The sequence below is a fragment of the Corapipo altera genome, unplaced genomic scaffold (genome assembly GCF_003945725.1).
Source record: "Corapipo altera isolate COAL_440 unplaced genomic scaffold, ASM394572v1 61044, whole genome shotgun sequence".
Lineage (NCBI taxonomy): Eukaryota > Metazoa > Chordata > Aves > Passeriformes > Pipridae > Corapipo > Corapipo altera.
The window spans coordinates 664,910-692,681 of NW_020885018.1; the positions used below are offsets into that span (position 1 = coordinate 664,910).

The 27,772-nt window shown below is 45.1% G+C and overlaps 2 protein-coding genes across 2 annotated transcripts in view; one reads left to right on the top strand and one right to left on the bottom strand.

Annotated features, from left to right (window-relative positions):
* Nucleotides 1-19,209, top strand: part of LOC113959007 (ubiquitin-associated protein 2-like) — a 125,096-nt gene extending 105,887 nt beyond the window's left edge. Inside the window, exons 24-30 of the mRNA XM_027667692.1 lie at nucleotides 8,346-8,424; nucleotides 12,076-12,290; nucleotides 14,391-14,490; nucleotides 14,574-14,681; nucleotides 16,697-16,764; nucleotides 17,467-17,658; nucleotides 19,114-19,209. Coding sequence (XP_027523493.1) covers nucleotides 8,346-8,424; nucleotides 12,076-12,290; nucleotides 14,391-14,490; nucleotides 14,574-14,681; nucleotides 16,697-16,764; nucleotides 17,467-17,658; nucleotides 19,114-19,209 — 858 coding nt within the window. The remainder of the gene's footprint in view (nucleotides 1-8,345; nucleotides 8,425-12,075; nucleotides 12,291-14,390; nucleotides 14,491-14,573; nucleotides 14,682-16,696; nucleotides 16,765-17,466; nucleotides 17,659-19,113) is intronic.
* A 5,553-nt stretch (nucleotides 19,210-24,762) lies between these two features.
* The window catches only part of LOC113959004 (ubiquitin-conjugating enzyme E2 R2), a 121,595-nt gene continuing 118,585 nt past the window's right edge, over nucleotides 24,763-27,772 (bottom strand). Inside the window, exon 5 of the mRNA XM_027667689.1 lies at nucleotides 24,763-25,723. Coding sequence (XP_027523490.1) covers nucleotides 25,504-25,723 — 220 coding nt within the window. The 3' untranslated portion in view covers nucleotides 24,763-25,503. The remainder of the gene's footprint in view (nucleotides 25,724-27,772) is intronic.

Consider the following 27,772-nt stretch of genomic DNA (forward strand, 5'->3'; position numbering starts at 1 on the left):
AGTTAAAAGTCCTCTTTCTTTCCAAATTGCTCCATGAGCATGAACTATGCCAAAGGCATATTTGGAGTCAGTCCAAATGTTAATTTGTTTTCCTTCTTCCAATTCTAAAGCTTGAATGAGAGCTATCAGTTCTGTTTTCTGGGCTGAGGATTTGATTCGATTACCTCAGTAGTGGTGGTCACAGCATACCCAGCCATCCTCACACCTTGTCTTATGAAACTGCTGCCATCAGTAAACCAGTCTTCTGCGTCCAGGAGTGGTTCTTCTTTTGAGGTCCGGGCAAATGGAATACACTGTTTCAATGGTTTCCAGACAGTCATGCATGACAGGTTCAGTTGAGAATCTTCCTTCTAGGAATGAAGCTGGGTTGACAATATTAGTCACCTTAATGATTATATCATCTGATTCAGCAAGGATTGCCTGATATTTCAGAAGTCAGGAGGGTGACAGCCAATTATTTCCTTTCTGTTCCAGTACTGCTGACACTGTATGGGACACCAACACAGTCATTTTCTGTCCCATTGTAAATTGCCTGGCTTCTTCTATATTTATGATCACTGCTGCTACTGCCCTTAGGCAAGTGGGCCATCCTTTGCTTACCTCGTCCAATTGTTTGGAGAAGTAGGCTACTGCTTTTTTATATGGCCCTAGTTGTTGAGCCAGGATCCCTAGAGCCATTCCTTGTCGTTCATGTGAGAACAACCAGAAGGGCTTCGTCACGTCAGGCAATCCCAGCACCAGAGCCCTCATGAGCTCTCGCTTCAGTCGGTTGAAGGCTCCACTTGCTTCAGGGGTCCAGACTAGGTTGCCCTTAGTTATTTTCAGCAGGTCATATAAAGGTTTTGCAATTAGTCCATACTGATATATCCATAAATGACACCAACCTGTCATTCCTAGAAAGGTTCGAAGATCTCTCATCGTTTGTAGTTTGGATGTCTGGCAGATGGCTTCCTTTCTCGTTGTCCCCAGAGATCGTTGTCCCCCAGATACTTCATATCCCAGATTCACCACTTCTTTCTGTACCAGCTGTGCTTTCTGTTGAGAGACTCAATACCCATTCAGGCCCAAAATGTTTAAGAGGTTTACTGTCCATTGGACACATTCTTCTTGTTTTTCAGTAGCAATCAATAGATCATCCACATATTGTAAAAGTACACCCTCTCCGGGTGGTGACTGCCATTGTTCCAATTCTTTAGCTAATTGATTTCCAAAAATTGTGGGAATATTTTTGAACCCTTGAGGTAACACTGTCCAAATGAGCTCAGTTTTCCTTCCAGTGGTGGGATTTTCCCACTCGAAGGCAAATATCCTTTGACTTTCCTGTGTTAAGGGAAGGCAGAAAAAGGCATCTTTTAAGTCTAATACCGTGAACCAAATTAGATTTTCTTTTAATTTTGTTAAGAGGGTATATAGGTTTGCAACAGTTGCATGTATGTTTTAGCTATTTTATTTACTGCTCTTAAATCCTGAAACAACCTATATGTTCCATTTGGTTTCTTGACTGTTAAAATTGAGGTGTTGAAATCTGATTCACACTCTACCAAAAGCCCTAACTTCAAGAAGTTATCTATTATTGGTTCAATTCCTTTTCTATCTTCTAGCCTCAGTGCATATTGCTTCCTAATTACTGGGTTTGCTCTCGGTTGTAATTCTATTTGAATGGGAGCTGCCCATTTCGACTTTCCTGGTGTGTCAGTAGCCCAAATTCCTGGACATACCTGTTCTAAAATTTGATTGATATTTGAATTATCCTGGTTTGGCTCCACATAGCTCATTGCTAAACTCAGAGCTGCTATTAATTGTTCTTCCTTTACCTTAAATTCAATTTTACCTTGTTTGAATTCTGTTGCAGCTCCCAGATTTTCTAGTAGGTCTCTGCCCAATAGGGGTTTGGGTGAATTTGGTAAATACAAAAACTGGTGCACTCCCATTTGTTTTCCAATTTTGAACTTTAGGGGTTTCAAAAAGAAGACTTTTCTGATTGGCCAATTGCACTCATGACTTGAACAAACTTATCACTTTTAGGTATCAATTCTTGATTCGAAATAGAAAATATAGCCCCATTATCAATTAGAAAATCCAATTCATTTTTTTTCTTCCCCTAGCTTAATTTTTACCAACAGGTCCCCTAGGGGCAGGTCCGCTCCCCCCCCCCCCCCCCCACTCGGTACTCTGTAAGCAACAACAGCCCCTCCTGTGCCTGTATTTCCACCTGTTAATTCAGGGCATTCTTGCTTTCAGTGTCCCTCTTTTCTACAATACGCACACTGGTTCTGTCCCAGCATTGTCTGTCGGGGAGGCAAACCTGACATCTGTTACACAAGGCTCATACATATAACCAACAGTTGCAAAACGGACAGATCTTAATTCTAGGTCTTATCCAATGTGGTGTGCTTATAGTTAACTGTTCAACACTACCTCCCATGTAGCAATTCTTAGCATGATAACCTTTAACTATGTGCTCCTGAATGTTTCAAGGTGAGCAAGGTATATCAGGGACACAATAACTTTTCCGAAAACAAACAAGACAACACAAAATGACAATAAACACACACAAAACTATTAACACAATAGCAGAGCCCCAATCCCAAGTTCATAGGTTGGTTATGAACTTAAGGGAACCAATACCATAAACAAAAGAACAACCAAAAGGAAACTTAGATACCTTGTTTCCCTCAAAATAAACAATATTTGGCCAAATACAAACAAAACTGGAACATACCAGCTCTAAGGGGTTATCACCCCAGGAAAAACATCCTTTTCCATTACTCCCAGTGAGACAGTGTCCCGTCTTTGTCTTATGGGAACTCCAAAACCAAACAAAACCCTAAACCAAGTAATATACAAATACCTTTTATTAATAGGCAGCAAGTCCTTGTCCACCCTCGCAGTAAGCCGATGAAGAGGGGAGACCCTCCAAGTAAAACTCACCCGGGGCGCGTCCAGGGAGTCCTGAGCTCTGATGGATTCTGCAGCCAGATGGAGAGGGTGCTGCTGCGGTCGCCAAATTGATGCCGAAAAACCCAGTCCGAAAAACTGCTCAGAGACTTTTGAATCTTTAAGCAGCAAGGTATTTATTTATTCAATGTTGCGAACAAGCCAGTTCGTGCTGGACAAACTTGTTCGACTTGAAAGTGCAAAACTAAGCCATTTTATACACTTTAGATACATGGTTACATCATTTATTATACATATTAATAAGTAGGCTAGTCTCTGGGCGGAGTCTTTCCAGACATGCACAGTCTTCTACTGTGGGGGTCTTCTCCTCAAGCCTTCATCCTTCTGGTGGTCGCCACGCACATCTTCCTCAATTTGACTACTTCAATTAGGTGACCTGAATTCTTCAAGCTTGCAAAATCCTGGCTCTGGGCCTTCTAGATCTTATTCAAATGTCTAGTTTACCTAATTTATTACTATGTGTGTACTACTCCTATTCTTTCTGTAATAAGGCCTTTGGTGCAGTGAGCAGAACAGAACATGATATTAACCAGTGCTCCTAAAATGTTCTTCTGGTAAAACAGGTATTGGGGTTTCTTAGCAAGCCAAGATATCTCAGTTAACTCTTTTAGGCCTGTCTCCCGTTTCACTGGGCATCCCAGTGTTGGGGAGTGCTGAGGCTGCTGAGGACGGCAAAGAAGTGCTGGAGGATGTGGAGGGCAGTGGCAACAGCTTGCTGTAGGAGGTTGATGTGGAGGAGGAGGTCGAAGGCAAATGGTGTATGCTGGTGGTAGCAGGGCTGTGGTGGGCTGGGGGCCATGGCCTGGAGGAGCTGGAAGCTGTCTTTGGGGAAGGTGCCATCGCAGGGACACAGGTGGCAAAAGCCAGCAGGAGGAGCAGGAGCAATGGGGCACCATGCTGCAGGTAGGGCTGTGAGTCCTGTACGGGTGGTGCTGGGCAGGAGCCTGGTCAGGTTTGGTGGTGGGTGAGGGTGAAGAGCGTGCTTGGGGTGCTGCTCGGTAGCCAACTTTATATGGTTTGGTGGCTTTCCTTTCATCATCATCATCATCTAGACAGCATTTCCATTTTCAGTTTAGCTTTCTTTCTCCTGAGGGCTGCTGTCGGGGTATGGGGGGAAGTCTGGCTCCTGTGTGTTAAGAGTATGGATTTGACTTTTGCCTAACAGAGCCCCTCCACAGACTTTCACTGAGACAGCTTCGCAAAGTTGAATATAGATAATTTATTGAGGTGACAGATATAACAGATTCAGAATTGCTGTTGATAAATGCACTTGCTGTGTTAACACTAAATATCCTAAGGCTAGCCAATGATTAATTGAGCTAAGTTGACAATTCACAGTTCACTAAGCTTAACTTCACATTTAATTAAGCTTACACAGATGACACCTGGGTGTCATCTGTAAATGCAATTTCTTACCTAAAGAGGCATCCCTGCTAATGGAGAAAGGAGAATGAGTCAGACCTGTCAATCTGCCCAGCAATCAGTGAAGTGTCTCCTCTTAACGAGGTGTTTCTTCTTTCCACTGTTTGCAAAGTACCAGATTTATAATCTTGAGGTGATGAGACTGTCATATTTTATAAGCTTCTAACAAGGCTTGTTATGTGTAGATAAGGGGGTGTGAGGCTAATGTCTGGTAGAGAGACATGGGTGCTCTTTGTGAGGCTTCTGTGGTTGTTTTTCTAGCTTCATTCAGACAACACTGAGCTATGAGGCCTCCACCTGGACATCATTCAGTTGTTAGGAATGCCTTTGCGCAAGCCAGGTACAAGATAAGCAAGTGGCTCAGCTCATGTTCTTGCTCAACTAGTCTCATCAATTCTCCACATTTTGACACAGCAAGCCTGGCAGTTTTCCACACTGTGCTCTTATGGTTCAGCGAGTGATGAAAGCGTGGCAGCAGAGGCTTTTAGGGTAGCTGTACTGGGGATGTGTTTCAGGGTTTCCTTTTTGTCTCTTTTGTGAGTGGCCTTGCTTGTTTTTATTTTCAAGTTAGTCAACCAACATCTATTTTTCTTATTTTATGCTCTGTTATTATTTGTATATATTAGTTAATGCATGTTGTCTTTTATTTGTTATTGACAAACATTTTTAGTTTGTTGGTTTTTTTCTTTTTTTTTTCGTCCCACCTTTCCCTATAGCAGCTGCAGCCTTGCTGGTAGAAGGGTTTTTCCTCTCTGCAAATATCTTAAAGAATGCTTTTGGGGTCATCTGTCATTTCCCCCTCCCCCCAGTTTTTCCTCAGTGTGTTGATATTTATAAATACATGCATAAATGTTGTGAAGGTTTTTTCATTGATTATTCATGCAATGTTTGTGGTTTTAGATATTGGGGTATTTTTATTGTGCTTTGAATTTGTTGTAGAAATTAGGCAATATTAGGTGTATGGGATGCAGGAACTCCTGGGAATATTTGTCTTTGACATACTGGTCTGTTCACATCTGGAAAGTGAAAGTGAACAGAGTCCCAAATGCAAGTTGTCACTGCTTCCTGGGAAGCTTCCAGTAGTGAGAGGTACTGGTGGCTGCTGATACAGTGAGTTGGGGGAGGGGTATGTGCATATCTTTTTAAATTTAATTCAATTTCTGTGAGGGAAAAATTGCACGCAGGTACCCCAGATACCAGGCTATTTAGAAAATTTTATTTCTGAAAGCCAAAACCAGTAACAGTACGGTGCTAAGCACTGGGCATGAAAAAATGCCCGCTCTTGTTCTCTCGGGGCCTTTTTTATAGCACACTTGGCCCCCCCTGCAGGGCCTTCAAGCATGTCTGTGAGAACTTGTCTTGTAACAGGGAGTCAACCTCCATGGCAGGCAGGAGTAAGAGAAAACACATAAAATTATTCATGGGAAAATGTTTTTTTCCCAGGCAGCAAAGCTTCCTTGAGCGAGCATTAACTCTTTCCTCCTCGAGTAATTCTTCTGAAGATTTTTCTACACTTACAATTTCTTAATGTCTATGTTGATGCTGTAAATTCTCACTGTGTTGTGTTTTGGGTTTTTTGTTTGTTTTGGTTGGATTTGTTTGTTTGTTTTATTTTTGGTGTGTATTACATTGGGATATGCTATCTTTTCTATTAGTCTGTTTCAGGTTGACTGTGTAGTAGAGATCTTATAAATGCCTTAGCTGGTGTGCATGGTACCTAGCAAGCTGTTTGGTATAGCTTACATCTATTACATCAGATCACTTATAATTTTTCAGTCCTTTTCTGTCTTCCATTTTGAGTCTCTTCCTGATATTTCAGTTTTGACTTTAGGCACCTTCTCCTGCATCCCTTCTGTAGGTCAGGAAATAGCTGTGTTGTTTGAAGAGCAGAGTATCTCTTCTGATGTTTTCTTATGGGTGGGCATGAAGTGTAAAGATAACTGGTTTGCACTAGTATTTTCTAATGATTTTTGTTTTGAATGTGTATATGCAGAGGTGTGTGGGATAGGGATATTCAGTGCTGATGTGGTTTTCCTGTCATGGTTAAACCCAGTCAGGCACCAAGCCCCATGCAGCTGCTCCCCCACTCCCCCACCAGTGGAATTGGGGAGAGAATCAGAAGAGTAAAAGCAAGAAAACTTGTGGGTTGGGATAAAGACTTTAATACGGAAAGCAAAAGCCGCATGCACAAGCAAAGCAAAACAAGGAATTCATTCACTGCTTCCCACAGACAGGCAGGTGTTCAGGGCTTTGTGCAAGCCCTGCTCAGCAATAACAAAAACATTTCTATAATTATCAACTCCGTGTTCATCACAATTCCAAAACACAGCCCCATACCAGCCACTGGGAAGAAAATTAACTCTACCCCAGCCAATACCAGCACATCCCCCACCTGAGGGGCAGTGGAAATAACTGCAATCCTTAGACCCTGTTCTCATGCAGATTTGGTTATATTTTGTCAGGTTTATATGAGGGAAAATGCTACCGTGTCAGTTCTAGTTTATGTCCATTGAATCCTGTTCAGATCTCTTCTCCAAATCTGCTTTTTGTGTTATGATGTTCCTCAGGAGATGGGAGTGCTGCTTTTGTGTAACCTGCAAAGACTTTCATTAGGAATTTGGTTGTGTTTTGTTAAGTGATTCACGTTGGAGTTGCTGAGGTGGAATTACCTGGGAAGGAAAGGATGATGAAATATGTCACTGTTTCAAGTTACAGAAAGTACCTGCAATACTAAATCTTTGCCGGATGGTTTCATGTTCAGGGATGGAGGACTGGGTTTAGGAGACAGGGGAGGGATGCACAGAAATGCAGCAAGGTGGAAGGTGCTGGGGAATTTGCAGAGAGGGGTATGAAGGAGGAAGATGCTTTTCCAGTGTTGAAGATTGTGTGGAAATGAATATCTTAGTAGTTAAAGTATTAATTCTTGATGGATTGGAGGTGGTAAGGAGAAAACCATGAGAATTAGGAGGAAAATCACTTAGTAGAGTACCAGCCCCACATGTGGAGTTTACCCAAAGAGGGGAAGGCAAACTTTTCTCTTGTCCCAAACTGGAGACAAAATGCTGCTTTGGTTTTGCTGGCATGTCCTGTCATCTTGAAGTGTGAGCTTTCTAGGGTGAGGACTGTCTTACCTTCCTATAGAAGAATGATCTAAGGCAGTGGTCTCCACCTTTTTTGATTGCACCACCTCATCAGTAAAAAATTTGTGAGCACTCCCAATATATTTTTATTTATAAATTATATATGTATACTATTGCACTAATATGTATGTTATAAACCATACATGAAAATAAAAAAAAAATTATGAGAACAAATTTTTATTTTCATGCACTATTTTTAATTCTTTTAAACCTTATTTATTAATGGTACCAAACCCAATTTCTTCATGCACCCCAATGGATTTTCTTGCACACTCCACTTTGGAAACTACTGATCTGAGTTCTCTTGTAACATAATTTAATTAAATTTTCCAGTCATCAGGTGGTAACTCTTTTTCACCAGTTTTTTTAGTATTTGTGCTGATTTCCTAGCTGATGTTTTTTACTTTTAGAAAACAGGGCATGGTAAAACCTTTAGACTACATGCAATCTGTGATTATGGTCCTGGCCTGACCCTAGGTCTTTGGCCCCTGATGGTCTGTTGCTTTTCCAGGCACAGTCTCACTGGAATATGACAGCTCAGAGCTAAAGGTTGGGAGGGGTAAGCATTTAGTTGTTGCCTTTAATTTACCATAAAGAGATTAAGTATTTGCATATGATATTAAAAATGTCTGTAAAATAGGTTTATTTTGAAGTTGAGGATTCAGGTAAATCTTCAGCTATGCTGTAAGCGATGTCAGCTGCTACCCAAACTTCCTTTAGTTCTTCCTTTTAAAATTTTCTTATGCATGTAATACAGGGTTCATAAGAGTTGTCCAGCTCTGTTTTGGTTTCAGCTATTGATAAATGATGTTGTCTTTTTCTAAGGATTACTATGGAATTACATTCCCTGCTCCTGCAACCTTGACAGGCAGAGATGGAAGCCTTGTTAACAACCCCTACTCAGGTGAGTGCTATTTAAACACGAGGATAGTGAGTGAGATGTGCTGGTCATCCTGCTGTTGTTGAAAGAGCAGTCATTTTTCCCTTCTGTAGGCAGTTAAACCCATCAGTCCAAACTAGCCAAACAAAAGCGAGTATCTCTCTCTCAACTCTGACACTGATTAGTTTCTTTTATTGATTTTATTTTTCTTCATGATTTTGGTCAGTAATTCATATGTGACTTGGAGGTTCTTGGGAGTAAGTTGGATAACCTTTGAGAGTAAGTGCAAAGTTGTTACAAATTTAAATGGTAGTGTCATCTAGTGTTCTTCCCAAGCACATACAGGTGCTTGAAAAATATTCCATAGCTTGATCATTCTTCTTGAAATTTGACTGGCTTGCTTTCCTTTGTTACTGCTATTTTAGTACTTCTGTGTTCCTCAGGAGGAGCTGCACCTATCAGGCTCCCCCTCACCCTTCTCAAATCTGATAGACTTCATTCCCAAAAGCACGTGGTCTAAGAAGCCCTTGGTCATTTCTGCTCTTACTCTTCAGTTATCGTTGTGCAAAGATTACGTTAATGCCATCCAGGATTTTCAGCCAGTGGTTTTCTTTCACTGCAATCTGATTACAGCTTAAAACTGTAGCTATAGGTGTTATAATTCCTATAACGATGATATTAAGTGTTGTCATACTTTTGGGTAACGAACATAAAGGAATACTAGTTGGGAATGAGTGATATATGTTACCTCCCTAAAAACATGTGAGCATGTTGCTCTGTCATGGCTAGGTTTCGCGAACGAAGATTTGGGAAGGCACTACCCAGGCTTGTTGCAAGCGCGTTGGTGGCTAAAAAGGCCAATATGAGATAGACATGTCCGGCTGCAAAAGGCACAGTGTACCTAGGTGGTACACTCTGCAAGGCACGATTCTTTCTGCGCTGTCTTTTCTCCTCAAGAGTGATCCTGCGTGCTTTCTCAAAAGCGTCAGCAGCGTTATAGATAGTGTGTCTCCAGACTTCCCGATTGGAGGCCAGAGTAGACCAGTTATGATGATCAATATGGCCAAGGCTGAGATGTTGTTTCAGGGAGTCCTTGTATCTTCTCTTTGGGGCTCCTCTCCTGTGGCAGCCGGAGGCAAGTTCACCATAAAGCAAGATCTTAGGGAGGTGGTGGTCCTTCATCCTTGAGATGTGCCCTGCCCAACGCAGCTGTGTTCTCAGCAACATGGCCTCAATACTTGTGATTGCTGCTTGTTCTAGAACAGATGTATTGATTACATAATCTGAGCAGTGGATGTTTAGGATTGTGTGGAGACAGCGTTGATGGAAGCGTTCTAGGAGTCGCCAGGTGGTGGTGAATCATGATTCAGATCCGTATAAGAGAGTAGACAGCACTATGGCTCTGTAAACACTGATCTTTGTACTTTTCTTCAGATGTTTATTTCGCCATACTCTTTTATGGAGTTTTCCGAAGGCACTATATGCCTTTGCTAACCTGTTGTCTATCTCTCCGTCAATCTTACCATCTGAGGAGATGAGGCTACCTAGGTAAATTAACTGCTGGACTGATTTGAGCTCTGATTGGCCAATGGTGATATGGGGATGATGGAAGACTTCCTGAGGTGCAGATTGATAGAGAACTTCTGTCTTCTTTAAGCTGACTTCCAGCCGAAAGAGCTCAGCAGCGTCTGCAAAGCAGGATGTTAAATGCTGCAGAGTTGCTTCTGTGTGTGCAACAAGGGCGGCGTCATCAGCATAAAGCAGCTCCTGGATAAGATGATTTAAGGTCTTAGTGTGGGCCTTCAGTCGTCTTAGGTTGAACAGACTTCCATCAGTACAGTATCGAATGTAGATACCGTCCTGATCATCGAGGTCTGCCATGGCCCTTTGGAGCATCATGCTGAAAAAGACTGTGAATAGGGTTGGTGCGAGAACGCAGCCTTGTTTCACACCATTAGTTATTAGAAAGGGCTCAGAAAGTTCATTGCCATATCTGACTTGGCCGTGCTGATCCTCATGGAGTGAGATGATCATTTTAAGGAACTTGGGGGGACAACCTAAACGTTCCAAAATCTGCCATAGACCTTTTCTGCTCACAGTATCGAAAGCCTTGGTGAGATCAACAAAGGTTACATAGAGACCTTTGTTCTGTTCCCTACACTTCTCTTGCAGTTGTCTGAGAACAAATACCATGTCTGTGTTACTCCTGTTGGCTCTGAAACCACATTGGCTTTCAGGTAGAATTCCTTCTGCTATAGCGGGTATTAATCTGTTCAAGAGTATTCTTGCCAGGATTTTGCCAGCAATTGAGAGCAGAGTAATACCTCGGTAATTTGAGCAGTCTGATTTAACTCCTTTCTTCTTATACAAAGTGATGATGACTGCATCACGAAGGTCTGATGGTAGTTCGCTTAGTTCCCAACAGCGCACCACAAACTCATGAAATTTAGCATGGAGTGCAAGGCCCCCATGTTTCCAGACTTCAGGTGGAATTCCATCAACCCCAGCTGCCTTGCCAATTTTCACCTGCTGTATGGCCTTAAGGGTTTCTCCTAAAGTGGGGGCAGCATCTAATTCATACTTTACCGGTTGTTGTGTGATGGACTGAGTAGCTGAGTCTTGGACTACACAGCTGGTACTGAAAAGAGTCTGAAACTGTTCAGACCATCGATTCAGAATGGAGGTTTTATCTGTCAGAAGCATTTGACCATCTGCACTGAGTAGAGGTCTTTGGACTTGGTATGTAGGCCCGTATGCTGTTTTCAGAGCCTCATAGAATCCTCTGTGATCACCCGTGTCTGCACATAACTGAGTTTTTTCAGCTAGACTGATCCACCACTTGTTCTGGATGTCACGGAGTTTCTGTTGGAGCTTGCTGCATGCAAGACGAAAGGCTGTTTTTCTTGCGTGACAGGATGGCAGAGCAAGGTGAACTTGGTGAGCGGTTCTCTTCTTCCTCAACACTTGGTGAGCAGTTCTCTTCTTCCTCAACAATGCTGCTCTGTAGGCTGCCAGAAAATGCAAGTGTTCAGGAGTTTTTCTGCTGCATAATCATTTCTCTCAGGAGGTTGCTTTTGGGGTAATAACCAAATTTCCTTTCCTACTTCTTAAAAAAGGTGACCCACGATGCAAGTCTTGCTTTCTTGGCCTTCAGCTATTGTCTCCAGAACTGTGGTGGTGTGAGGAACCAGACAACTAGTCATGCTTGACAAACAGACATTGACAAAAATATACCTATCACTTCCTGTAAATCCTAACTTGCTTTCAGCCCATGAGACTTTGCTAGTCAGTTTAACCTCCAGGAGAGTCACACTTTAACCCAACAACTATTTACTCTTTGGCTATTTGCCATACTTTTGCTTTTAGCATGTTTTATTGCAATGATATGATATAATGAATCTGCTCAGACTGTGTGAGATAGGTGAGTATTGGTATCTCCATTTTATCAATGGATTAGCTATGGCATAGAGTTCTGTGCCACGAACAGGCAATGTCCCTGTGGCCATCAGGAACAGAGACTGGGAGAAGGCTTCCCATGAACAACTGCAGGCTTTCAAGTGTAGGATGTGTCTTCTTCTGTAGTTGTCTACTTGTATTCAGAGGTTTTGAATCCTTTGAATTCTCCACTTTTGGAGTAGCTTTGATAGCTTTTCTGATTAGTTCATTCTTTTGCAGGTGACATAACAAAATTTGGCCGTGGGGATTCTGCTTCCCCTGCTCCTACTACCACGCTTGCCCAGCCGCAGCAGAACCAGCCGCAGACTCACCATACAACTCAGCAGCCATTCCTCAACCCGACCCTGCCCCCAGGGTACAGCTACACTGGGTTACCTTATTATGCTGGTGTGCCCGGTGTACCCAGTGCATTCCAATACGGGCCAACCATGTTCGTAAGTGTGACAGCCTAAACTGTAACCCTCCCTGCGTGCCTCTCTGGTTTTGATCTCTCCAGCCCAAACCTTCTACATCTTAGAATCACAGGATGGTTTGGGTCGGAAGGGACCTTAAAGATCATCTAGTTCCAACACCCCTGTCATGAACAGGGGCACCTTTTACTAGACCAGGTTGCTCAGAGCCCCATCCAGCCTGGCCTTGAACACTTCCAGGGATGGGGCAGCCACAGCCTCTCTGGGCAACCTGTGCCAGTGTCTCACCACCCTAATCGTAAAAAACATCTTTCTTATGTCCAATCTAAATCTACCCTCTTTCAGTTTAAAGCCATTTCCCCTTGTCCTGTCACTACAGACCCTGGTAGAAAATGTTTCTGTGTCTTTCTTATAAGCTCCCTTTAAGTATTGAAAGGCCACAATAAGGTATTCCTGGAGCCTTCTCTTCTCCAGGCTGAACAACCCCAACTTTCTCAGCCTTTCTTCATGGGAGAGGTGTTCCATCTCTCTGATCATTTTCATGGCCCTCCTCTGAACTCACTCTGACAAGTCTGTCTTTCTTGTGCTGGGGGCCCCAGAACTGGATATGGTACTCCAGGTGGGGTCTCATGACAGCAGAGTAGAGTCATATTTCCCAGTCTGCAAGGGATCTCCAAAAACATGCAAGCATGAGAAAATACCTGCAGTCTCTTCCCCAAGAAAATAGGAAATTTAGAAGTCCAGAACTCATGCATTCCTGTGCAGATCACTATAAATAGCAGACAGCTGCAGCTCATGGACTTGGTGTTCCTGAAAGCCTGTAGCACCCTCTTGATAGTCAAAGGGAGACCCAAAGTTGAATCAAGAGCCAAGAATGCCTAGGAAATCCTTTTGAGGATGGAGGAGATTCCATTAAGTCAGAGAACATGGAGTCTCAGGAAAGAAAATGTTATTTGAAAAGAGGTGATGCTCCAAGCAGAAAGATAAATGAGTCTATTTTAGGGCCCTGTAGGACTGTGTCTTATGTAACAGCCTCAGGCAGCAGTTGATGTTTCATTTGATTCTGTGGGTGAGAATTTGCTGTTTACAGTCAGCGTATGAAAGAGGTTTAATAAGGCGAAGTGCTGGGTCCTGCACTTGGGTCACAACAACCCCCTTCAGTGCTACAGGCTGAGGGCAAAGTGGCTGGAAAGCTTCCTGGTGGAAAAGGACCTGGGGGTGCTGGTCACCAGCTGGCTGAACGTGAGCCAGCATGTGCCCAGGTGGTCAAGAAGGCCAATGGCATCCTGGCCTGTATCAGGAACAGTGTGGCCAACAGGTCCAGGGAAGTGATTCTTCCCCTGTACTCAGAGCTGGTGAGGCCACACCTCGAGTGCTGTGTCCAGTTCTGGGCCCCTCACTGCAAGAAAGAAATTGAGGTGCTGGAGCAGGTCCAGAGAAGAGCAATGAAGCTGGCGAAGGGTCTAGAAAGTAAGTCCTATGAGGAGCGGCTGAAGGTGCTGGGATTGTTTAGCCTGGAGAAAAGGAGGCTCAGGGGAGACCTTATTCTCTCTACAACTACCTTAAAGGAGGTTGTAGCCATGTGGGGGTTGGCCTCTTCTCCCAGGCAACTAGTGACAGGACGAGGACATAGCCTCAAGCTGCACCAGGGGAGGTTCAAGTTGGACATCAGGAAGAATTTCTTCACAGAAAGGGTTGTTAAGCATTGGAATGGGCTGCCCAGGGAGATAGTGGATTCACCATCCCCGTAAGTGTTCAAGAAATGACTGGATGTGGCACTTAGTGCTATGGTTTAAATGGCATTGTGGTGTTTGGTTGAAGGTTGGACTTGATGATCTTGGAGGTCTTTTCCAACCTTAATGATTCTATGATTCTAAAGAAATATGCAGCCTGTTCTGAGAGAGGGTTGTGCTGCAATCAGAGGGGCAGCTCTGGCAGAAAACTTGGGGCTTGCATAAAGCAATTTACTTCTGGAAGTGTGAGTGCCATGTCCCTCGTCAGCCCAGTGCTCCAGATTGAATTTTCCACGTGAAGGGAAGGTGACTTCTCCACTAGATGGCAGAGGGAGCTTGTGTTTTGTGTGCTGTTCCCTGATAAAGTCTTCTGTTTCCTTCCTTTGTCCAGGTACCTCCAGCATCTGCTAAACAGCATGGAGTCAACCTTAACACCACCTCGACTCCTTTTCAGCAAGCAAGTGGCTATGGGCAGCATGGCTACGGAACAGGTATGCTTACCACTGTGCTTTTCACATGCATGTCTGCAGAGCTGCTTGCTCACTGTAACACCTTGTCTTGTACACACTGGCAGGCTATGATGACTTAACACAGGGAGCGGCAGCTGGAGATTACAGCAAAGGAGGCTACAATGTGTCATCTCAAGCACAAAACAAATCTGCTGGCACTGGACCTGGGAAAGGTAACATGAGGTTGCTCTTGACTGGGATTTAGTAGGGCCAACTCCCAGTGCTGTACAGTCAACACAGCAGCCAACTCTAAACAGGGTCATGATCCAAGCTGTTTCTCCATCTCCCATATACAAAATGCTTTATAATGGCCCAAGCGTTCCTTCTAAACCTCATGGCTGAACTTTGCACAAGGATTTGTGTGGCTGATGCGCAGCTTTGTCCACAATTATACATTGGAGAAATGATGAGCTGTTACCTCTGCCAAAGTTTTTTTGCTGAAGAATATAGCGATCCTGCAGCAGTGCTGTGTTTTTGAAGCCTAAGCAGTTGAATGCTGTTGCTGAAATAGTTCTCTGCAAAATGAAGACTAGATTGAGTTTCTTGGTAGGCACTTGAGGCAGCCGTGTGTTAGAGTTGAACAGGGCACTTCATACATCTCTGGGCTGTTTAGCTTCTGTCTGTACACCCTGTAATGATGCCTAAAAGCCAGAAAATAACTCTCTAAAACTCTTTTGAGTATTAGAAAGCAAAAAGCACTCATTTATTTACAGCATGCTGGGTGCATAGGAATCATTTCCAAAGTATACCCCCGAATTACAGAGGTTCTACAGTTTTTATATTATAATATCTAGACATTACATCATCTGTTACACCCACTTCCCAAACCATCCCTGCCACAGTACCACCTTTGCCTCCCGAATTTGAGTCGGTGGTCCTAAAATGTCCACCCCTTTATCTTCATCTTTGTCTTCCTCGTCATCTCTGTCCTCCTTTGAATGGCTTCAAGGCCTCTGGGTAGCTTTGACTACTTATATCAAGTGGTGTGACTGTCATGTCTCTTTCTTAGTACATTTCTACAGATGAGTAGCTCTTCACCTTGCTAAAATCTTTTGTCTGTTGAAATTCTTGACAAGGAATGTTAAACAGCATTTTCAGAAATCTTGTACAAAGGTACTTAGTGAGCTAAAAGTACTAATGAGCTATACTAAAATCTTCTATAAATTTTAAGGCATCAGTAACTCATTGCCTTGTTTCATGCCTGGAAATGTTTCTTTTGTGACTGTAAAGGCTGAAGAATTTACACAGCTCATATGAAAGCTTTATTCTGCACATGCTGGTTAGACCTGAGAAGTGTGTACTTAACTGCTTAACGCTAACTAGTTCATCCTTGGACTTAAGCAAATACCAAGCATTTGCTGTGCATTTGAAACACTGTCTTCAGCCAAGAGGTAATCACGCTCTCCTCTGTGGAGAAGCAATCCAAAAAGGAGCAATGTCCTAGGAAGGGAACAACCATAGAGCAGTGCGCACCCTCTGAGCCCAGTCCTCTGATTTACTGGCCAAAGGAACAACCGATTTTATTCTGATCCAAGTGAAATTATCAGAACCAGTCTTTATAAGACTGAATAAGTGGCTGGTTTGAGAATCACCTTGCTGGTGAGTGTTTCTGAGCCTGTTATGGCACCAGACTGTCCAGGTGGAAGCCAGCCTGAATCAGTGATATTAATTTTCTTGGGGCAGAGGAGCATCGCGGACCTCACCCTTCTGCAGGATGTAAAAGGACAAGGGCTCAAATGTGTGGCAGATGCTGAGTCTCATTGCTTAGTGCACTACTGGAAAGTTCTTGAATGCTACAGTAGAGCCAAATGCACCCCTAATCTTAGGGGAAAGCTGCCTTTTTGTGAGCTTAAATGAGTGTTTGGTGCAGCCAGCTGCTGCCTGGTGAAGTGCATTTGAATCCAAGTGGTAACCACTGGGTTGTGAATGTGGGTGATTTATCCCAGTGGACTGGTTTCCTGCTTTGCAGTGGGAGTGAGGAACCGAGCCATTTCTTCTGTTCCCATATGGAGTACTCTGACAGCATGGAGAACCCCATTGGGTGGGCCAGCAGCAGGGTGTGGGGTGCAGTGGTTGCAGACAAAGGTGCATCCACTGAAGCTGCCAAAGGTGCTGGGAGAAAAGCATGGGGCTCATGCTAGGTGATGGTTGACTTTCCCATTCTTGGTGGATGCTTTTTGTTTTCCAGGTGTTTCTGTGACCTCAAGTAACACGGGTGTGCCTGATATCAACGGCTCAGTCTATAACAAGACTCAGGTGAGTAATGCTGGACCCTCCTCCCCTGTGGTCTGCGGCCAGGCTGATGGCTCCCCTTGTGGAGGAGGCTAGGGCCGTTCCCAGACCAGTTGGTCTCAGGGTCAACAGGCTGTGGCATTTCTTATGCTGTCTCTGTTTGCTGTTGGAGAGGAGTCTTGCCCTCTGTGCCACTGCTTCTGCCATGTCAGCTCCTGATGGCAGCTGCTGACATAGGTGCAGCACTATGCTGCCCAAGCTTCCCCACACGTGCTATGTCCTGGGTGCAAATGAAGTGTGATAGCACTAATGCTTTTGGTAAAAGTATCCCCCAAAGCAAGTGAGTCAGGGGGAGGAAAAGTAGTTCTTGTGTTTTTGTTGGGCTGCCCTGGGTAGGTCAAGTAATTCCAGCCTGAGCCCCCATAATGTGTGAAGGACTAATTTCAGGCAGCTGCTGCCATCCCATGTCCCACTGAATAAAAAGAGGTCAGGGAAAAAAAGGGCATAGTAGCTGTGGAAATAAAATATTGAAAGCATTAGTGCAGAAGAACGGATGAGAAAAGGAGCTGAAACTCATCTGATGAAGTGCTTTCAGGTGTAACTTGGCATGCTCATGGGGTTGGTGAAAGTTTCAGGTGATGTGTCTGGGGCACTCTTGTTCTTGTTTGGTCACCATTGGGCTGCTCACACCAGTCTCTGATGCTGTCCTCCTCACCTCCTGTACAGACATTTGACAAGCAGGGATTCCATGCTGGCACACCACCTCCTTTTAGCCTACCCTCTGGTCTCGGATCGACTGGGCCCCTGAACCCTGGTGCTGCCCCGGGTTATGCTCCAGCCCCGTTTCTCCATATCCTCCCTGCACATCAGCAGCCTCATTCCCAGATGCTGCATCACCACCTTCATCAAGATGGGCAGGTAAGTCAGCCCCTTCCACATCTACAGTATGCCTGAGGGCAGATTCCCAACAGGATCTTGGGGGTTTTTGCTTTGCTCATTGGGAAAGGGCCTTGACAGCAATTGTAGACTAATAGACTCGATGCTGTTGATCAGCTTGGGGAGGGAATCTCATTAAGTTCAGCAAGGGGAAATGGCAAGTCCTGCCCCTGGGGAGAAACAACCCCATGCACCAGTATATGCTAGGGGCCAAAGCAGTTTGGCAGAATAGGCCCTGGGCGTTCTAGTGGACACCAAGTTAACCATGAGCCAAAAATGTGTCCTTGCTGCAAAGGTGGCCAATGGGATCCTGGGCTGCATTAGGAGGAGTGCTGCTAGCAGGTTAAGGGAGGTGATCCTTCCCTTCTGCTCGTCATTGGTGAGTCCCGTGTCCAGTTCTGGGCTCCCCAGTACAAGACAAACATGGATGTATGGGAGAGTCCAACAAAGGAGCACAAGGATGATGAAAGGACTGGATCATCTCTCTTATCAGTAAAGGCTGAGAGAGCTGGGACTGTTCATCCTGGAGTGGAAAAGGCTCGGGGGGGGGTTTCATCAATATATATATATACCTGAAGGGATGGAGCTAGGCTCTTGTCAGTGGTTCCCAGTGACAGGACCAGAGGCAATGGGCACAGGCTGAAACACAGGAGGTTCCCTCTGAACATCAGGAAACACTTTTTTACTGGGATGGTGACAAAGCACTGGCACAGGTTGCCCAGGGAGGTTGTGGAGTCTCCATCCTTGGAGCTGTCTGGTCCTGAGCTGGTGACCCTGCTTGAGCAGAAGGATTGGACAAGATACCTCAAGAGGTCCCTGCCAACCTCAGCCAGGCTGTGTAATTCTGTGAAGAGACCATCCTAATGTGGGGTGTGGAGAGATGGACTGTGAGGTCTGAAGCCAAGGCAGGCATTGATGTCCCCTGGCTGTGGCAGGAGAGCAAGATGTGAGCACTTGTACTGTAATTCTGGGGGAAAAATCAAGCATCCCCTTGCAGGTTGCATGTTGGCTCCAATTTCTGATTTGGTTTTACCAGCTCATGTATTTCCTTTCCTCACTATAAATGTTCCCAGAAAAAACAGTGTTCTGCTTTAGAATCCAGAAATAGGAAATGACTTCTCTTTCTGAATGTGTTGCATCCTTGGCTGGTGCACCGCCTCCGTTCATCTTGGGAGAGCTCCTTTGTTGTCCTGTCCTGCTTCTCTCCTTCCTTGTCCTTGTCCTTGAACCTGTCTTGGGTGGGAGGTGGTGGGATGGTGTGTCCCCACACTTCTGCTTGGTTTCTCTGTGACTGTCCTGGATTGCAGGATGCAGAGATGTTGCAGAGCAGAAACAGATCCATTGCTGCGTTGGGTGGGAGCTCTTCTGCTGATGTATGGACAGGCTTGCTTTCCTGGGAGTGCTGGTGCTCATCTCTCCTTTCTTTCCAATTTCTAGGGTGGATCTGGCCAACGCAATCAACCCAGCACCATGCAGCAAAAATCTCAGGCTACCAAAACCACCTACGGCACTTCTCCATACTGGACAAACTAAATCTGAAACCGGGGAAGGGGGGAGAGAATGAAAGGAGAGGAGAGAGAAAAAAAAAAAGAGAGAGAAATAAAAAAGCCAAACCCCATTCCTAGAATTAATAGAAGTAACTGCTCAGCCAAATGTCTGTGCGGGGAGAAGTGCAGCTAGCCAGCCAGCCATCCTCTATGTGATTCGCCTGCTTCCTCTTTGAGTTGCTATTGTATGTAATATATTTATGTATGTATTTGTAAATGTAATAGAGCCTAAATGTGGTTTTCTGCGTCTTGCAGCCTGTTTTATTTTCTTTGTAGGAAAACTTCTTATTAATTTCCCATCTGCACCAGGGCATCCTTCCATTTTTTTAAGCTTTATAACTCTGTTGAAAGACAAACTGTGCCATGTTTTTGGAGCTGGAGCCCATTTATTTAATGCAGTTCTAAATTCAGGCAAATAAGGAGACCTGCCTTTCCCCCCCCCCAAAAAAAAAAAGAATCAAGATGTGTCCTGTTGGTTTGATTTCTGTCCTCAGCCCCCAATATAGCTGTTACTTTAAAGAGATAAAAAAGGGGCGGGGGGAAGGAAAAAGAAAATTTTTGAGTCTTCCCCTTTCTTTCATCTCCTCCCTCTTCCCTCCTGCTGTGGAAGATGAACTCTCATGGGCAGTTTGTACACTGTGGCCCTGAGCTGCAGCCTCACCTTTTTATTTTTCAATTTTTTAATAATAAAAGCCTTTTTTTTTTGTTTTGTGCTTTTTGTTTGTTTGGAATTTTTTGTTGGGGGGGGTTGTGTGTTTTGGTGTTGGGGTTTTTGTTTTCTTTCTCTAGCAAGAGACTTTGGATGGCTCAGTGGGTCCTGCAACTTCCTTTCCATCATTAGAGGCAAAAACTATGTAGCGGTTTCTTAAATAAAAGTATAAGCTCTGTCTTCTACCTCTTTTTGCCTTGAGCCACCCTGCCCAGGAAAGACACAGCTACTTGATGAAAACTTTACTTGTCCCTCCCCATTTTTTTTTAAAACAAGACCCTGGAGGCAACTCCTGGTCCTTCTTGTTCTGCACCAGTGCGGTGAACGTTTTAAGAGTTTAATTTCTTTTTAGCCCTTCCTCCACCTAATAAATATCTGAGCATGTCACTGGTGTTTGTCTGCATTTTCAAAGGCCTCGAGCAGTTTTGCTTTTACAGCCTGTCCTTTTATACCTCCTCCTGCTGGGAGGGTAAGAGCAGGAGATGGGTCTGCAGGGGATGCTGAATACCATGACAAAGGTGAGCGCACCTTGGTACTGAGAGCTCATAGGCAGCTGCAGTGGGGATGGGATCCTGGGGAGCACTCCTGCTGCAAGCATTGTGTCTCGGCATTTGCTGTCCTCTGGCATTGTGCTCTGTCTTTGGCCCTGTGGAGCAGCCTGGAATGGTAAGGAGGGAGCACAGCAGCACTGCCCTCCCTTGCTTTGCCCATGAATTCTATGGCATCCACCAGGAGGAAGGTCAGTGGTGAGGGCATCTGAGGGATAGCTCCTGCCCCAGGCTCATCCTCCTGAGCATCCAGGCCTTGTGCAGCAGAGGAGGTGGGTAAATATGAAGCCATGTGTGTCCATTCAAGAGGTGAGGGGCTTTTTTTGCACTTCCCAAATCTGTTTCTTACAAGGGAAAAAAAAATTGTTTCTACTATGAGGACCACTTTTCTTAGTCACACTTTCATCACCTCTCAGGTTCTGTGGGATCTAGTTGGCTGGGAAGAAGTCACCCAGACCTCCTTCTACCTCTGGAGCAGCACAACAGGAACTGCACTGGCATTTGATAATGGTCAAACTTCAGCAGCTGCTGAAAGCCCTTGGCAGCTGCTGTCCCACTGCCACTGGTTTTGGGGCCTGAAATGTTTCTGCAGGTTGGGGACTTACTGTCTCCCCTCCCTCCCCTGGCAACCCTAAACAGGATGTTTTCCCCTTTCCTTATCCTGTCAGCTCCAGCAGGGCTCTTCTGCAGAAATTTCCTCTCTAAGCCTCTGTTTCACAGTCTGATGGTAGAGCCAAGGTTGTTCTGCTGCACTTGGACATCAAGGAAATGGAGAAAAAAACCCACTCCACTTCGCCCAAAAAACCCCAACCACTGCACAAGGGGCAGCCAGGTTTGCCCAGTGCAGGGCAGCTTGGAGCATTTGTCCTGGCTTTGGTACAACACCTTCTGCTAGATTAGGAAGCTACTGGCAGCTCAGGGCAGGCTGGTGCTATAGAAGCCAGGCAGGAGCTACAAGCAGGCCTGATTCCAGTCAGAAGGCCCAGACAGCACCATCCTGTTCATTTTCATTCCCCAATGTGGAGACTCCTCTAGGCAAGCAGCTCTGCAATGCCATCGCCATTCCTCCAGCATGGCTGTGAAGCAGAAACATTCAGGCCCCAACTGTCAGGGGTGACAGCAGGTCTGTCAGCAGCCTGGCACTTATCGACGAAGCAATAGACATAAACCAGATTACAGTATACCCCTGAAAGGAGGAGAACACACAGCATGCAGAGGAATGTGGGCAACCTTCAGAAAGGAAGAAGATGGAAGACAGAAACGGACTTCCTGTAGCTGGGTCATGATGGCTCGACAAAAGCTGTGTCAGCATGAGTTTGCTATTTTGCAGCCAATCCTGATGTATTTATACATGAAGACACCAATAGTAGATTGACATATGTATGGCCTGATGTATGTTTATATGAAGGCACCAATAGTAAGTTGACGTGTGTGTTGTGTGAAAAGTATAAATGTCTGCAACCTGTTGCAATAAAAATCTTCCAGCCTTCTTGCTATCCTGTCCCTGCTTTGGAAGAAAATTCTATGTCGCTTTGGCCGTTTCAACATAACAGCAACACCCAACCACATTTGACTCAGCAGTTGCTGTGCTGCCAACAATGTCGATTGTAGCAAATGCAATGCCTGTAATGTGTCCTGCTAATTTTAGCACTTGCAAAACCAAAAACTTCTGCACTCTTGAGCCATCGGGGAACAGCATGCGCCAGGCAGGACGAGCACTCCAAAGGGGTGGTTGGCAGTGATTACTTCGGTAACTCTGACTTTTCTGCATGAGGTCAAAGCACCTCGCCCCAAAAAACAAGCTTCCCCCACCTTGTCTGACCATTTCAGGAGTGTCCTGCTCCTGCCTTCCCAAGGAACTGGCCACCAGCAGTACCCCAGCCCCATGGCAGAAGCACCTTTACCCCAAGTCCTTGCATCCCTGCTGCAGTCATATGACACCATGAACTATCTTCTCCCTGCTCTTTCCTTTGCTGACTTAAGGTGAATAAATAAATATAACAGCAAAGCCCATGGCCTTTTGCCAAAGTGCTTTTCCAAATCAGTTTGTTCTTTACTCTTAGGTGTAGGCAGCTGTCAAACAGCAGCTTTATTTTTCCAATAACCTTGTAGATATTTATGTATATGTATAGGCATTGATACTGGAGCACCACTGAATTTGTGAACAGCTGTTATTCAAAGCTTTAACCTATGCAAATAAACCAACTCAAATAACAGGGAAGTAACAGTACTGGGATATTTTCATTTCACATTTTTATTAGTAGACAGATGTGCAGAAAAGACAAAATATAACTACTGAAGGGTAAGACAACACAAAAATGCATCAGTTAATTGTTTCTGGTAAATTATACCGAAGAAAAAAGGAAACCATCTAGGATTTCAGCTTAGAAAACTACTAAGAAATCTAGTGTACCCTGTTGTTTTCAGAATGGTTGAAAACTGCATTTGAAAGGGCAGGTAGTTGCAAATGTAAACACTAATACTGGCTGAGCTGAGAAAAAGGTTAAGAAAAAAAACAGAATACAAAGATCAGGTAAATGTTTTTCCACAATTTCTTAAATAGTTTAAAAAAAAACCAAACAAAACCCCAAACACAATACCCTCATATTTCAGTTGGTATCCCAAAAAAGGAAACCAGCAAGTCAACAAGAAATGACACTGCACAGGGCAGTGGGGAAGAGAAATGAGTCTGGTTACTGTCAGAGCTCTCAAAATAGGTTGCTTTTTGTCTTTAAGAAAGGGTAATAGAAGAGTCATGATAATGCATCTTACAACACCAAGCTTCAAAATACAACTCACCGGAGAGTATACAGTGAAGATGGTAAAAAATACAAGGGAAATTCTGAAAGATGCAGTATAATTTCAAACCAAGTCATCAGCACAGCCAGCGTTGCCATACTCTGCTCCTTCATGCCCCTAACAGCCCCCCAAAGCTGGAGACCTGTGTTCCTGTCCCAGTGGGGCCCTGAGACCAGTCCTGCATCCAGGAGTGCCAGAGGCTCATTTTCTAACTCTGGCACTGCCCTCACAGGGCTGGTATGAATCTGGGGGATGGGGGTGTGCCCCACACTGTAACTAGATGCAGAGGAGCCCTGCTGCTGGCTCCAAAAAGCACCAGGGACTGAGTTAGTCCTTGATGGAAAGATGACGTGAAGGAGCCCATGTGGGATGCTTTAGGAGGGGTCCAGCTGCCTCTCCAGGTAACAAGCAAGCAGGAGGGCAGACCATCACATAGAGCACCGGGGACAAGGTTTCACCACTTGGGCTGCCTTCACTCTGCCAGGGGTAGAGGGATGCACACTAACACACCCCAGGGTAGGGACTGTTCCTACTGCAGCAAATCCCAGCCAAGCAACATTTTGAAAACAGATCTGCCTTGCTCGCTTCAAACAGAACCCCACAGGCCTTCCTCCCCTCCCCAATGGCTGCCTTCCCCTTCTCTCCAGGCAGCACATCTTGCTCACTCTCATCTCATCCTGGGACACAGCCACCAAGCTGATCACAAAACAAAGTTTACTCTCGAGCCTACAGTTCTTATCAGGGTGACTGCCTCTGTACCTGTCAAAACAGAGGGCCTCACCCAAGCAGGGCCAGCACCTCCAATCTCCTCCTGGAGCTGCCAGGGCTAAGCACAAGAGGGCATGGCTGGCTGCCAATCCAAGGATCACGTGAAAGGTGAATTCAGGGCACTGCACCACAGCTGAACAAGAGCACACTGCAACAGGGTGAAGGTGCTGAGGGATTGTGGAAGAGGATTCTGCACACAGGATCAGGGCATCAGCTGAAGCATGCTGCTGTCAAACCCTGCTGCTGGCTTTCTCTCCCAGCCTTAAAGCACTGTGTAACCTTCTCCTGTAGGGCTGCACACATCCACCCGTGCCCCAGCCAGCCAGGCAGAGGAGAGCCCGGCACCTATCCACCCCTCTGCCCCATGTCCCAGCAGCCACTGCAGGCACAGGGACAGCCTGGCCGCCCCAGGCAGGTAGCAAAGGGAGCTTTGTCTTCTGTCAACCCTACAGAGCTACAGCAGAGCTGCATTTACCAACAGGTGACCTACATAAGCAACAGAAAAAAGGCTCAGGCCAGCACTGCACTTGGGCTGGAAGAAGCAAGGGCTACTAGCGAGCACTGGGGAAGGGGACTCTCACATGGCCAAAAAGAAGTTCAGGATGAATGCTGACCAACTGGGCAGCGGGATACACTTCTGTTTTCCTCCCTCGCTAGAGGGGCAGCTGGCAGCAGATTCCAACAGAATGGAACTTTTTCAACCCCAACCTAGTCTGAAAAAAAATAAATAATGCAACCCAGGGCTCAGTTGTACAGATGTGAAGTGTTAAGTGTTTATATTTTAGGGTTCATATCACAAGCCTTTTTCAGAGACAAAGCTGATTGTGTCCTCTGGGGATCCAGGAGCCAGCTATTTCCTACCTTGAACAGGCTAAACAGATTCCTGTACCTTTCAGTAATATCCCATCAAGCTCAACACACAGTAGCTTTACACTCTCCACCCCACACCTCATTAAGGAAAAGCCACCATCACAAGGCTAAATGAATGTACACATGCTATTATTGTAAATGGAGTAGCTAAACCCTGGCAATTTGCTCTTCCCAGTAAATGCAGCACTTGAACACCTGAAAATCCATCTTCCAATGGGTTTGTTCCAACTTTAAATGCATTAAACATCTCAATGCAAGACTGAATTTAATTCAAGAATCTAAACACAAGCAAACCTGTTTCGCTGTATTTCATAGAGAAGTGGAAAATGAAGTTTCTTTTTTAAAAAGAAATCATAATACAGTGATGAAAGGGTTAAGAATGCAAGAATTCAGACATTCTGTGGAGGGTCTCTAAGAGGTCCATAAAAAAGGAGCAAACAGATCCATACAACAGGAGACAGCAGGAGACAAAGTTTTCTTGATCCCCCCCTCCCACCACCACTTTTTTGCTGGACTGCTGCTAGGTTACCACTGCTCCCTTCTGGCCTGAGTTGACAGGGCAGTACAGGGGCATAGAGGGAGCAGGTCACGATTCCTCATTGCCAGAATCATCATCATCGTAACAGTCGGCATCCTCCTCCTCCTCGTCTTCGTCATCAATGTCATCATCGTACAAGTCGTCGTAAAGCAAATCCGAACTGTTGTCATTGGAAGGCACTTTAGTTTTGATGCAGTACTCGGCCAGTGTAGTGGGGACCTTCACGCCATCCTTCTCAGCCTCAGCTTTGGTAGCCAAAACCTGTTTCCTGTGGGGAGGAGGGTAGAGCAACATGAGCAGGGCCATGTGCTGGCAGCAGCGTGGCTCAACTCCCCACCTCCCAGCCAGCCCCTGTCCAGCCCTCCTGGCAGCTCAGAGACAGGAGAGCTGATGTTTGGCTGAAGCACCACAAGCAGCACTAGAAACAGCATTAGTTCCTGCAGCCTAGGCTTTGAAGCACTCCAAGGGTGTTAGCAGCACACACACTCTCAACAACATATGAAATCAATTATTCTGCAGGACTCCACATTAGAAACCTGCCAGAGCTCAGAGCAAATCCCATTACATTTGCTACAGAAGGGATGGTCGGGGATTTCCTAAGATGACTTACTGCGGTAGGTTCAGAGATGCAATCCACAGCCATCCTCCACCACTGATGACTACCCCAACATGTTCAAAACTGCAATTCCCACAAGCATTTGTCATCTCTGAGCTCCCACCGGAGGGTAAGAGCAGTCAGCATGTGGCTGCACCCTGAGATGCAGCTATAACCCCAGCACTTCCTGGAGATAGCAGGAAACAGGTGTTTCTCATCACCCCAAGATGGGCTCTGGCTGCTGCCTCTCAGCAGCACTTGGGCTGTGTATTGTTGCCGCCTCCTGGCAGGGAGGAAAGCAGATAATGTAGTGGGTTGGCTTTTGGATTTTTTAGACCTTCCTTAGCAACGGGAGTCAGAAATCTAAGGAAGTATTCCATATCATCCTTTAGTATAACACAACATATAAATAAGGTGCAGATAAGAGAGCTCGCTCTCTTCTCTCTTCCAGTGGCTGAAGGCGACAGGTCTCTCCGCAGACGGTCTTTGCTTGTATAGGCCAGGGCCTGACTGCTCAGACCTGCTGTTATCTCCGGTCCCTCCGGGAGGCATGGGAGAGTTGGTTGGTGCTTCGCACGGTTCTGTTGTCTCATTCAGGGAAGTATTTAATTCGGTTTTTTGTATTTATTCGCTAGCTCTCTATTAACGGATATATTTGGAGGATATTTGTTTTTAGGGTTTTTTTATCCCTGTTTCCCCCTCCCTTTTCCTTTTTTTCCTCCCAGGAGCTCCCTATCGGTGTACAATATATTCAAATTGTATATATAATTGTAAATATATATGTAATATATATATTTTTGATATAATCCCATTTCGTCCGGACTTCTTTCGGTTTTTCTGTGGTTTGTTTTTTTTTTCCCCTTGCATGAGAGAGCAGGAGGGAGGAGGAGACAGCTTAAACTCGGCAAGAGAGCCAGGCCAAACTGACACACATTTTTCATTGGTGGCCCGTACGGGGAACGCTGAGTGTTTTGGTTAAATTTGGTCTGTTTTGAAAATATTGTCTGGGAAGACAGCCAAGCTCAGGTTTTGTTTTGTAAACAAATCTATTGTTTTTGGAACAAAGTCCGAGAATGCCACCAGAGTCCGGGAAAACTGACAAGCCCAGTTTTTGTTTACAAAACAATAACCGGGAAAGCAGCCAAGAAAACTTTGTTTGTATAAACAGGGGTTTGTTTGGGAACATGGAGAAAGAATAAAGGTAAACAATGGGAAGTGCTAACTCTGCCTTCTTTAACCATTACCGCAGGAGCTCCGAAGATAACCATAACAATGATCCCAAAACCGGCATCGCCTGACAGTCCCATAGCACAAGGGTTCTCCTTTTAAGGGCCATTTTACCCATTTCCTTTCTGATTTTGGCAATGTTTGTGCCTGTCCTGGGCTATGCCATTGGGAAACATCCAGGCCCAGAGGATGAATGTTACCAATACTTTTCTTTTCTTAATTTCGACATCAAAGGCCTGGTAAAGGAGATCCCCATGGTTACAACTGACTCCAATTATTATCTAAATTGTGTTGTAATGATACTGTTATTGATGGAGGTAATGGAAGTGGTTTTTAAAATTGGAAGAATGGTGTTGTATTGCTTTCCCTGTTGTAGGAAAGATCGCACCTCAAAGGGACTCGCTGGAACTTTGGAAAGGGCTTCGGACAGGTCAGTCCCCGGGTGGCATGGAGCCTGGGTAGATTTCAGTAAATTAGTAGGACGTGTGTCACCTT